Source organism: Dendropsophus ebraccatus, chromosome 13, assembly GCF_027789765.1.
Source record: "Dendropsophus ebraccatus isolate aDenEbr1 chromosome 13, aDenEbr1.pat, whole genome shotgun sequence".
NCBI classification, from domain to species: domain Eukaryota; kingdom Metazoa; phylum Chordata; class Amphibia; order Anura; family Hylidae; genus Dendropsophus; species Dendropsophus ebraccatus.
The window spans coordinates 54,378,411-54,390,643 of NC_091466.1; the positions used below are offsets into that span (position 1 = coordinate 54,378,411).

Below are 12,233 nucleotides of genomic sequence, written 5' to 3' on the forward strand. Positions count from 1 at the left end.
TAGAGCGCCCCCTGCTGGACACTCCATAGGAATTACACCATTCGTCGCGACGTCACTGCTTCAGAGAGAATTCTAACACTTCCTGATACACTAAATTAAGGGAAATAGCAGTATAGGAGCATTTCCCATAATTAATGTACATTAGAAAATTGTATAGCTTTCCATCAGTAATAACATATAAAAAATTAATTTTGGCCGGACTTCTCCTTTAAGTAAAATTGACCTAAATTTGTTCGCCCATCTGATCAGATCATGCATGTTGGTGAGGAGTCATTCCTGCAAACCATAGTGGCAAATTGTCAGATAAAACATTGGTAGTCCTTACATTTACCCTCGTAGTGATGACACGCTAATTTGAATGATTTATTAGACACCTATATCAGTGTTTGTGTATGTGTGTGTGTGTGTGTATATATATGTATATAAAATTATAATGTATATGTGTGATAACATATATTTTTTTTTGTAAATTCTGTATATATGTGTTAGTGTCAGAATTTCAAATCATTCCATTTTGTAATCTTTTCAGTTTCAGCTGAATCGCCTTTATAAGTATATTGAGCAGAAAGGAGAGCTTCAGGAGATGGCGGCCATGATGGCTTCACTGACCAAGCAGAAGTCAGCAGTTGGCGTGTTGGCCAAGCAAGGCCTAAAAGACCTGGAGGAAATTATTGGATTGGTCAAAAAGATGAACATAAAGCTTCAGGTTAGAGATAAGATTTTAGACATCTGTCCTTTACCATGTCATTGGGCATTTCCTTTCTGTGACATTGTAGGTAAGGAAATCTGAATGTCTATTGACCTCAATGTAGTCTATGGTTTTAGAGGGCATTATTAGGTGCAGAGTTACTGTTGGATTTTAGATGGTCTAGTGCACACTTGTCAAACCTGCGGCCCTCCAGCTGTTACAAAACCACAATTCCCATCATGCCTGGACAGCCAAAGCTAAAGCTTTGGCTGCCCAAGCATGATGGGAATTGTTGTTTTGCAACAGCTGGAGGGCCTAAGTTTGAAACCCCTGGTCTAGTGCATTGCCCAATGCAAACTTTTATTATTTCAAGATTATTGGTAATTTTATTGCATTTATCCTCCGTATCTTTTCTCCTCAAAACTTTACTAAACAATAATTCACTTGTGACAGGAGGGAGACCACTGGTTGGGGAAGACTGCAATCGGATTTAGTCACATTGGACACTTCATATTTACAGTGCTGCATTCGGCTATCTTTAGTATTCTTATTTGACTGTCGCTCTGTTTCTTGTCTATATGTGTACTGCTACTCCATTCAGACAGGAGCCTTAAGTGTCTCATTCTTAAAGGGGAATTGCTATTCCACAGGATAGGCCATAATTAAGAGATTACGAGTGCTTAGAGTTTCAGAGCTTACAGCATCATTATGAAGATGATGCTGGGAGTTCCGATTTGTGTACGGAACGTGTGGATTTGGCTTAAGTGTCTATGGTGGCAAAATTACATTGTACAGCCAGAGCGAGGGCACTGCGGTAAGATTCACTCCCCCCGGCATCTAAACGTCATTCACTTTATATACTTTCACTATAATGAAGTGAAATAGTTGGATTGGATTGACAGCGTCTGGACGTTCCCTTTTAACATTAGATTGGCTGCTCCTGCTCAAGTCGGGTTTGGCTCACATTCATCTAATGTGTATGGACGCCTATAATCAGGTCTTTTTGTGCAATCTTGGAAAGTCTGCTGAAAATGCATTCTCTTCTTCTTTGGGGTTCTGCTTATTTCTAGTTACAGAAAACCACTATACTATATGGAGAGATGAGAGCCCCCTCCTCTTCAGAGTCCTATATCTGTAAGGACATGTGAACATGATGATCAGAATGTAAAACATCCACATAGATCTAGAGTGTCAGCAGCTGCTTGTCTGATGTTTCTTACATTATCCACTTCATTTTATTTAGATTGTTGTGAATTTCGGTCTGGTCTATAAGATGCAGCAGCACAACGGGATTGTTTTTCAGTTTGTCGCATTCATCAAACGCCGACAGAGAACGGTTCCTGAGATCCTGGCAGCTGGGGGCCGATATGACCATCTGGTAAGCCTGGAGTATAATGGAGGGTTTACAGCAGGACTGGGCAGTGTACAGCTGTGGAGGAAATAATCCCTTGTCTTGTACTGAGCATTGCCGTACACGTTGTAAGAGCATGTGCTTATTATCTGCCATACGCTCACTTCCCTTGTGTCATATCGGACGCCACAGGAAAGAGGAACAAATCTATTTATTATACAAAGTTTTGTTAAATTGTCTCTATATACTCTATATTTAAAGGAGAAGTCCGGCCAAAATTATTTTTTCATATGTTATTACTTATGGAAAGTTATACAATTTTCTAATGTACATTAATTATGGGAAATGCTCATATACTGTTATTTCCCTTAATTTAGTGTATCAGGAAGTGTTAGAATTATCTCTGAAGCAGTGACGTCACGACCAACGGTGTAATTCCTATGGAGTGTCCAGCAGGTGGCGCTCTATATATAGAAGTCAATGAGTACCATTGACTTCTATATATATAGTGCGCCCCTGCTGGACACGACACTCCATAGGAATTACAGTGTATGTAATGTTATGCACTGTACTTTTGTGACTTCATGAATACATTTATGGAATACTTTGGGGAGCAAGTGTCCTTGCTCCCCAAAGTATCCCATAAATGTATTCAATGAATACATTTGCTGGGCACCGAGCAGGGAGGGAGAGAGGTGCTATCTACCTCCCCCCTCCCTCCCTGCTCGGTGCTGGGAACATATACAAAGTACTACTCCCCCATTATCTGGAGATAATGGGGGAGTAGTACCTTTTGCTATCCCTATCACCGCCGCTCACACAGGGGCTGCTTTTCATGCCCCCCGCTGCTCCCCCTCCTCCTCCCGGCTTCAAACTTACTATCGCGCCGCTGATTCCCCGCCGCCCGCGTCGCTCCTCACTGCCCTCCCGCTCGTTCGCTCGCCCGTTCGCACGCCCCGTTCCTCACACTATCTGGCCGCCGTTCTCTGCTCTTGCATGCCGGCCGCGTCAGCCCGCCCCCACCCTGGCCGGGAGCACGGCGCTTCCTGGTGTCCCTGGCCGGGGTGATTGCGGGCTGACGCGGCCGGCATGCAAGAGCAGAGAGCGGCGGCCAGATAGTGTGAGGAACGGGGCGAGCGGGCGGGTAGTGAGGAGTGACGCGGGCGGCGGGGAATCAGCGGTGCGGCGGGGGGCATGAAAAGCAGCCCCTGTGTGAGCGGCGGCGCGGGCGGTGATAGGGATAGCACAGGTCTGATAGGGATAGCACATCTGAAGATAATGGGGGAGTAGTACTTTGTATATGTTCCCAGCACCGAGCAGGGAGGGAGGAGGGAGGTAGATAGCACTTCTCTCCCTCCCTGCTCGGTGCCCAGCAAATGTATTCATTGAATACATTCATGGGATACTTTGGGGAGCAAGGACACCTGCTCCCCAAAGTATTCCATAAATGTATTCATGAAGTCACAAAAGTACAGTGCATAACATTACATTACATACACTGTAATTCCTATGGAGTGTCCAGCAGGGGCGCACTATATATAGAAGTCAAGGGTACTCATTGACTTCTATATATAGAGCGCCCCCTGCTGGACACTCCATAGGAATTACACCTTTCGTCGTGACGTCACTGCTTCAGAGATAATTCTAACACTTCCTGATACACTAAATTAAGGGAAATAGCAGTATAGGAGCATTTCCCATAATTAATGTACATTAGAAAATTGTATAACTTTCCATAAGTAATAACATATAAAAAAATAATTTTGGCCGGACTTCTCCTTTAAGGGAATGACATTTGTGTAATCTCCATGTTATCTATCCATCATCCACCTGCTTTCACTTGTCATCCATGTCCTGTAGAAATGACAATGATCCACCAGAAGAAGATAGGGAATAGAGACATTGCTTGTACTTATAATGACCATATGTCGTTAGGGAGAGACATGCTTTAGAAGTCCTCTTCATGCAGTTGTAGGCCATGTTCATACTACGTATATTTTCATAAAACTACGGCCGTTGTTGCACACTGCAAGAACGGTCGTGATTATTACGAAAATATACGTTACCTTGCCGTCTATGGGATTCCGTCCGGAGCGTATACACATGGTATACGCTCTGGCCGGGATCCCTTGTGGCACCGCAAACAATGAATTAAATAGCAGCTGCAAAAAACCCTGTCAGTGCACACTATGGAACGTGTGGCTCCGGCCACATGCTCCATAGTGTGCTGTGGGGAGTTCTGATGCGGGCTTGCACAGATGCGTCTGCATCAGAACTTTTGCGGCCCTAAAGATCATGCGGCCAGTACAGCAGTACTGGCCGGGATGATCTTTTCAGAGACCAGCCGCACCGGAATGTCCTGTCTCTTACGTTGTATGAACATAGCCTTAACCAGTATCCATAGTTTTTGTACATGTTTTAGACCAGGGGTGGGGAACCTCCGGCCCGCGGGCCGCATCCGGCCCCTGAGACCTCCCGATGCGGCCCGCAGCTCCCCTGTGATGCGCGCCGCTCTGCTGGGGAAGAAGCCGGCATACACCGCATCCTCCGGTGTCTGTGACAGCTGGCGGACACCGGAGGATGCTGTCTGTGCCGGCTCCTTCCCCAGCAGAGCGGCGCGTGTCTTTACTCTCTTGCGGGCCGCGCGCGATGACGTCATTTCATCGCGCGCCGCCTGCAGGAGAAGACCGGCACAGAGGACCTGGGAGAGAAGAGGACTTGGACTGCGTGGGAGCGGAGGTAAGGTGAGTGGGATGTTTATTTTTTTATTTGGGGGTTAACTAGGATCCCAGGGACATGACTGATGGGGGGGGGGGACAACTAGGCTACCAGGGACATGACTGATGGGGGGGGAATAACTAGGCTACCAGGGACATGCCTGATGGGGGGGGGGGGGAATAACTAGGCTACCAGGGACATGACTGATGGGGGGGGACAACTAGGCTACCAGGGACATGACTGATGGGGGGGGGGACAACTAGGCTACCAGGGACATGACTGATGGGGGGGGGACAACTAGGCTACCAGGGACATGACTGATGGGGGGACAACTAGGCTACCAGGGACATGACTGATGGGGGGGGGGACAACTAGGCTACCAGGGACATGACTGATGGGGGGGGGACAACTAGGCTACCAGAGACATGACTGATGGGGGGGGGGGGAATAACTAGGCTACCAGGGACATGACTGATGGGGGGGGACAACTAGGCTACCAGGGACATGACTGATGGGGGGGGACAACTAGGCTACCAGGGACATGACTGATGGGGGGGGGACAACTAGGCTACCAGGGACATGACTGATGGGGGGGGGGACAACTAGGCTACCAGGGACATGACTGATGGGGGGGGGGGACAACTAGGCTACCAGGGACATGACTGATGGGGGGGGGGGAATAACTAGGCTACCAGGGACATGCCTGATGGGGGGGGGAATAACTAGGCTACCAGAGACATGACTGATGGGGGGGGACAACTAGGCTAACAGGGACATGACTGATGGGGGGGGGACAACTAGGCTACCAGGGACATGACTGATGGGGGGGGGACAACTAGGCTACCAGGGACATGACTGATGGGGGGGGGGGGGGCAACTAGGCTACCAGGGACATGACTGATGGGGGGGGGGACAACTAGGCTACCAGGGACATGACTGATGGGGGGGGGGGAGGAATAACTAGGCTACCAGGGACATGCCTGATGGGGGGGGGGGAATAACTAGGCTACCAGAGACATGACTGATGGGGGGGGACAACTAGGCTACCAGGGACATGCCTGATGGGGGGGGGGGAATAACTAGGCTACCAGGGACATGACTGATGGGGGGGGGGGAATAACTAGGCTACCAGGGACATGACTGATGGGGGGGACAACTAGGCTACCAGGGACATGACTGATGGGGGGGGAATAACTAGGCTACCGGGGACATGACTGATGGGGGGGACAACTAGGCTACCAGGGACATGACTGATGGGGGGGGGACAACTAGGCTACCAGGGACATGACTGATGGGGGGGGGACAACTAGGCTACCAGGGACATGACTGATGGGGGGGACAACTAGGCTACCAGGGACATGACTGATGGGGGGGGGGGGGGGACAACTAGGCTACCAGGGACATGACTGATGGGGGGGGGGGAATAACTAGGCTACCAGGGACATGCCTGATGGGGGGGGGGGGAATAACTAGGCTACCAGAGACATGACTGATGGGGGGGGACAACTAGGCTAACAGGGACATGACTGATGGGGGGGGGACAACTAGGCTACCAGGGACATGACTGATGGGGGGGGGACAACTAGGCTACCAGGGACATGACTGATGGGGGGGGGGGGGACAACTAGGCTACCAGGGACATGACTGATGGGGGGGGGACAACTAGGCTACCAGGGACATGACTGATGGGGGGGGGGGGAGGAATAACTAGGCTACCAGGGACATGCCTGATGGGGGGGGGGGGGAATAACTAGGCTACCAGAGACATGACTGATGGGGGGGGACAACTAGGCTACCAGGGACATGCCTGATGGGGGGGGGGGGAATAACTAGGCTACCAGGGACATGACTGATGGGGGGGGGGGAATAACTAGGCTACCAGGGACATGACTGAGGGGGGGGACAACGAGGCTACCAGGGACATGACTGATGGGGGGGGAATAACTAGGCTACCGGGGACATGACTGATGGGGGGGACAACTAGGCTACCAGGGACATGACTGATGGGGGGGGGACAACTAGGCTACCAGGGACATGACTGATGGGGGGGGGACAACTAGGCTACCAGGGACATGACTGATGGGGGGGACAACTAGGCTACCAGGGACATGACTGATGGGGGGGGGGGGACAACTAGGCTACCAGGGACATGACTGATGGGGGGGGACAACTAGGCTACCAGGGACATGACTGATGGGGGGGGACAACTAGGCTACCAGGGACATGACTGATGGGGGGGGGGATAACTAGGCTACCAGAGACATGACTGATGGGGGGGGGAATAACTAGGCTACCAGGGACATGACTGATGGGGGGGGGGGAGAATAACTAGGCTACCAGGGACATGACTGATGGGGGGGGAATAACTAGGCTACCAGGGACATGACTGATGGGGGGGACAACTAGGCTACCAGAGACATGACTGATGGGGGGGGAATAACTAGGCTACCAGGGACATGACTGATGGGGGTTAACTAGGCTACCAGGGACATGACTTGGGGGTTAACTAGACTACAAGGGGCATCACTGGGGGTTAACTACAATAGCAGGGGCACTAGGGGAACAATACTATGCCTTGTCCTGGGTGCTGCAAACCCCCGCTACTAACTGCCGCGCACGGTATGCGGCCCTCGAATGATTTTATTAATGCCCGACCGGCCCTCGACATGGAAAAGGTTCCCCACCCCTGTTTTAGACAATGCTCTTTCGGGAGTCCCATCAGCCTTTACCATTTTTATTTCTGTCTTGTGGAATTTGCCCTCTCCCTCAAATTGTGTAAGGTCGCATTGGAAAAATCCATCAGTTATCTGTAAGTCTAAGGGCATAGCACTGGATTTTAGACATGGATGTTGCTGTTGGTTTGGACATGGGCATGTCCAGGGCTAACCTGTGTCCTGGACTCCTGGCACCCCCAACCCCCAGGAGTCCATGCAGAAACAAGTCAATTTTTTAACAAATGTACAAATCCACTTTGTAAACTTTGGTGTAAGACAGTGGGATGTAGTTTGGCGCGGAGTTAAGTTGCATTCTGCGTTAGCGAGATTCCCGGAATTAGTGTACTCTAAAGATATTCTGGTGTCTAATCGCACTTCATTGGCTATAGTATGTGAGTCCTTGAGGTATCGCTGAGAACAGGGGCTGATGGTATTGTGGTCTCCTGTATAGCTCTGCATTGCTATTCCGTTTTCTGCATGGTACATCAGTTTACAATGTGCGTAAGCTTGTTTCATATGCATCCATCCATTACTATCCCTGTATGAATTCTCTGTTCTGTTGACAATGTGTAATAGCTGATACTTATGTCTGTGTTCAGATTTCACAGTTCCGAGGACCTCAGGCCGGATCCTTTGCCCTGCCCTGTGCTGTCGGCGTTAGCATAGCTATAGACAAGATCTCTGCTGCACTCTCCAGCGAGGATGAAAATGTAAGTAATGTTAAGCTTTGTATTCACTGTAAATAACATGATAAAGAGACATAAATTCAACTTGTTCTCACCTAGAAGTGTTTGTAGGAGAGAACACCTCTGTAATACAGTGCCATATGGTGATACATACTGTGTGCATGATCTCTGTTCACAGTACTGTATTACATATCCTTATTAGAGCCCTATATATCTAGCAACCAAACAGGCAATTGCAGAGAGGAGATGTTTCTTGAAAGCTGCCTCCTGGTATAATACATATTCTTGTGCTTTGTGTATAGCTGTAATATCAAGGAGTGAATAAAGCCTTAGTGTGAAGGTGCATCACAACCAGTACAAGGATGTTCTGTACATAAGATGCTGCCAAGATGATATTGAGGGCTGGAGGGTCTGCAGCATAGTACAATTGGTTAAGGACTATTCTTGAGACAACAGCTCCTTCTCTGCTGATACATGGCTGGATCTGTAAGAGCGGGGGATACTGTTAGTGACTTCCAATCTGACTCATAGAGGATATGGGGGATAGTTAACAAGCAAACCCTCCTTCGCAGTGGACACTGGTTGTCATCTCGGCCAAATAATTCATCTTGCCACTTTTCCTCTTCATCCCATGTCCCCCTGCATACACTGTAAGGTTTTAATATATGCTTTTATTCTCTACAAGTATACAGCAGGTGACTCCTACATGCATTTATTTGCCTATGTTATTCCAGGTGAGCAGCTGCGACCTGCTGGTTGTGAGTGCGGGCCAGATGTCTGTCAACAGGGCTGTCGGCATCATTCAGAAGCTTTGGACTGCTGGCATTACAGCTGAAATAATGTACGACTGGTCTGAGGTAAGTAGCAGCCATTGTGTTATCCCACTGTGAGTGACCATGGTACCGATGAGGGGTATACCTGTCAGTTTAAACATCACAAGCAGAAGTGTATACTTACCAGCCACTCTGCTTGTGATCTGGGATCCAGGTCTCCCATCCTCTGGCCACCGGCTGTGAAATACAGCCAGTGGCTGGAAGACAGGAGACCTGTATTTTGGATCAAAGCAGTGTAGATGGTAAGCATACACTGCTGCTTGTAATCTTGAAACTGACAGCACAGATATTTGCATATCTGTGCTGTCACTTTTCCGGGCTGCACAAGTAATGCAAGGATCGTTCGTGCAGCCTGGGGCCCTCAATTTTTCGTGCTGGGTAAAGGCATTGCAAATGAGTGCCTGTTATGGCATATTGTTATTATGGATAATTCCTTACTCCTCTTTCTTACCCAGTCGCAGGATGAGCTGCAGGAACATTGCAGATTGTCTGGGATTCCTTTTGCTGCTATTGTGTCTGATAAAGAAGGAAGTCACGTCAAGGTAACTCAAGCTAAAGAGATGCACACTGTATGTACATGTATGAGCAGTTGTTTTGAGTCATTGCCAGTCCTGGAAAAACATTCTGGGCATGCTGGCATGATATTGCAGCTTAATCTGTTAGCAGTATTTGACCATCATCCAGGATACACATCAGGGCATTCAAGTTCTAAAATCTGTCAGATTTAAACCTTAGAGCGTTCACACTACGGAAACGGCACCGAAATTCCGCGCAGAACCGTGCGGACTTGGTGCCGAATCCTGCCTTCTATCTGTTTGAATGGGAGGGCTATGGGACTTCAGGTACTGCTGGAAGTAATAGAATTCCAGTACAATTTTGTAGACTGTTATAGCCGAGCAGTGTGAAGATAAAGGGAACATTGTTCATTCTAGCTCTGAGGGGGTTTCAGAACCCAGACCCCTCTTGTTGCTGCTGCTATGACATGTTAGAAGTTTTTTTGCAACAGGAAAGATTGAGCAGCACAGTCACACAGTGTTCAGGGCTAGATCAACAGATTGGTGGGAGTCTTGGTCCAGAGATACTGACCAATCAAAATTGTTGAAATGTTTAAAGGGGTTATCCATCGCTACAAAAACATGGCCTTTTTTGCCCCTCTCTTGTCTCCAGTTCAGGTGTGGTTTGCAATTAAGCTTCTTTTACTTCAAGGGAACATAGTTTGGACAAAAGAGAGGGGGAAAAGTGGCCATGTTTTTGTAGATAACCCCTTTGAAATTTTTTTTAATTGACAAACTCTTCAAAGGTAAACTCCCAATCCATTAAGGAATTAGGCTACATTTACACATTCCTTTTTTTCCAGACTGTTTATTATGTCCGCAATTTTTAGTCAGAGATCCGCAAAAATGCATCCGTATTTGTCCATATTTTTTGCAGATGCGTAAAAGCAGAAAGTACTTGTAAAGCAGGAGAAATGGTCAAAATAATACTTGCTAGAATTACGGAATCATATTTTTTTGCGGATGTTACTCCTAATGCCCACAGATTATAGACGATCCTATGGAATATTGGGGTGTCAGGGGCCAGACAAGGTTTTGTAAAATTACAGATGTGTGAATAGGGCCATAGAAGCCTATGGGATTGTACGAAGGTGTGAATGAGGCCTGAGGCTACATTCACATGGTCCATGCATGGACTCTATGCTGCAGAAGGGACTGCTCCGAAGCAGTAAAATTTCCTGGCTACCATACTGACACACTGTACTGAACTCCAGACATCATCATTCATTATGATGCTGTGAGATCAAAAATAGATAAATCTTTGCGCTACTATATTAATACAGCTGTACAGTAGCACAGTGATTTAACCGTTTTGGAGGTCACAGTGCATAATGAAGATGCCGAAGTTCCGATAATCCGTATATATATGTATGTATGTGTGTACACTGTCCCTATTAGATAGGTATGGTCGGGGAAAAGTTGTAAGCCACTTGTGTGGGGGGAGATCTGTGCTGGTCTCTTCCTGGATGCCTGATGACTGTATATGAGCAGCAGTGTACTATGAGGATATCCTGTGTAATATAGAGGAGGAGGAGACATAAGTAGTGCAGCAGTAACCTCTGTCCTCAGTGTGGTGTTTCCTCTCTGGGAGAAGATTGTGTGTTTTTCTTCAGTGTGCTATGGCTGCAGCAGTGTGTGTGTGTGTGTGTGTGTGTGCTATTGCTTGCCCCCACAGTGACCCTCAACATCACTATGTGTGACCCCTCTCTATCAGTATGGCTGACACCTCTGTCTCACAGGGATTTGGCAGTGTTAGCAGTGTTTCTTTGTGTATGGTGAATATTTAGTTAGAAACATAGAAGACTGTCAGCAGGAAAAGACCACCTGCTCCATCTAGTCTAGTTCTGAGTTGGCTGAATCCTCTGCACATAAGGCAGAATCTTCTTTATATACAGTATTCCTTTATTCACTCAGAAGTCGCCCCAGGATCATGTAGGACATTAGGGAGAAGCTGCTGAGCCAGTGTGATAGATAACTCCCCTGGTATATGACTGGCCATTTATGAAGGAGTCTGAGTCGATCCTGATAAAATTCTCGAGTCTGAGTCGGAGCTGCGGCTTACCGACTCCACAGCCCTGATGTCACTCACAGGCTCTAGTATTTATTGTACACTTCTTGGTGGCCCAATGCGATGCTGTGCCGGGGCTTTTTAGAATATATAGTGTAGCACGAAGCAGCAATCTTCAACCCGTGACTTTTGGAAAACTACAGTCATGGCCAAAAGTTTTGAGCTTTACACTAATATTATATTTTCACATGATCTGCTGCCCTCTGGTTTTTGTGTGTTTGTCAGATGTTTTTTATCACATACAGAAATATAATTGCAATTATATTATGAGTAACAGAAGCTTATATTGACAGTTAGAATGAGTTAAAGGAGAAGTCCGGCCAAAATTAATTTTTGATATGTTGTTACTTATGAAAAGTTATACAAATTTCTAATGTACATTAATTATGGGAAATGCACATATACTGCTATTTCCCTTAATTTAGTAGATCAGGAAGTGTTAGAAATATCTCTGAAGAAGTGACGTCACGACCCAGGGTGTAATTCCTATGGAGTGTCCAGCAGGGGGCGCTCTCTATATAGAAGTCTATGGGACTTTATTGTTTCTATGGGTTTCTATCTAATGTAATGCAATGTTATGTACAGTGTGCTTTATTGAATGAATACATCTATGGAATACTT

At 47.4% G+C, this 12,233-nt stretch overlaps 1 protein-coding gene across 3 annotated transcripts in view; it reads left to right on the forward strand.

Moving 5' to 3' along the window:
• EIF2AK4 (eukaryotic translation initiation factor 2 alpha kinase 4) overlaps positions 1-12,233 on the forward strand; it is a 69,885-nt gene that overhangs the window by 45,181 nt on the left and 12,471 nt on the right. For all 3 annotated transcript variants that reach the window (XR_011359466.1, XM_069949435.1, XM_069949437.1), the window contains 5 exons: positions 530-706; positions 1,932-2,066; positions 8,071-8,181; positions 8,892-9,014; positions 9,446-9,532. Coding sequence is in view for 2 of the 3 variants with exons in the window: in XM_069949435.1 (XP_069805536.1) it covers positions 530-706; positions 1,932-2,066; positions 8,071-8,181; positions 8,892-9,014; positions 9,446-9,532 (633 nt within the window). In the remaining variant the exon portion in view is untranslated. The remainder of the gene's footprint in view (positions 1-529; positions 707-1,931; positions 2,067-8,070; positions 8,182-8,891; positions 9,015-9,445; positions 9,533-12,233) is intronic.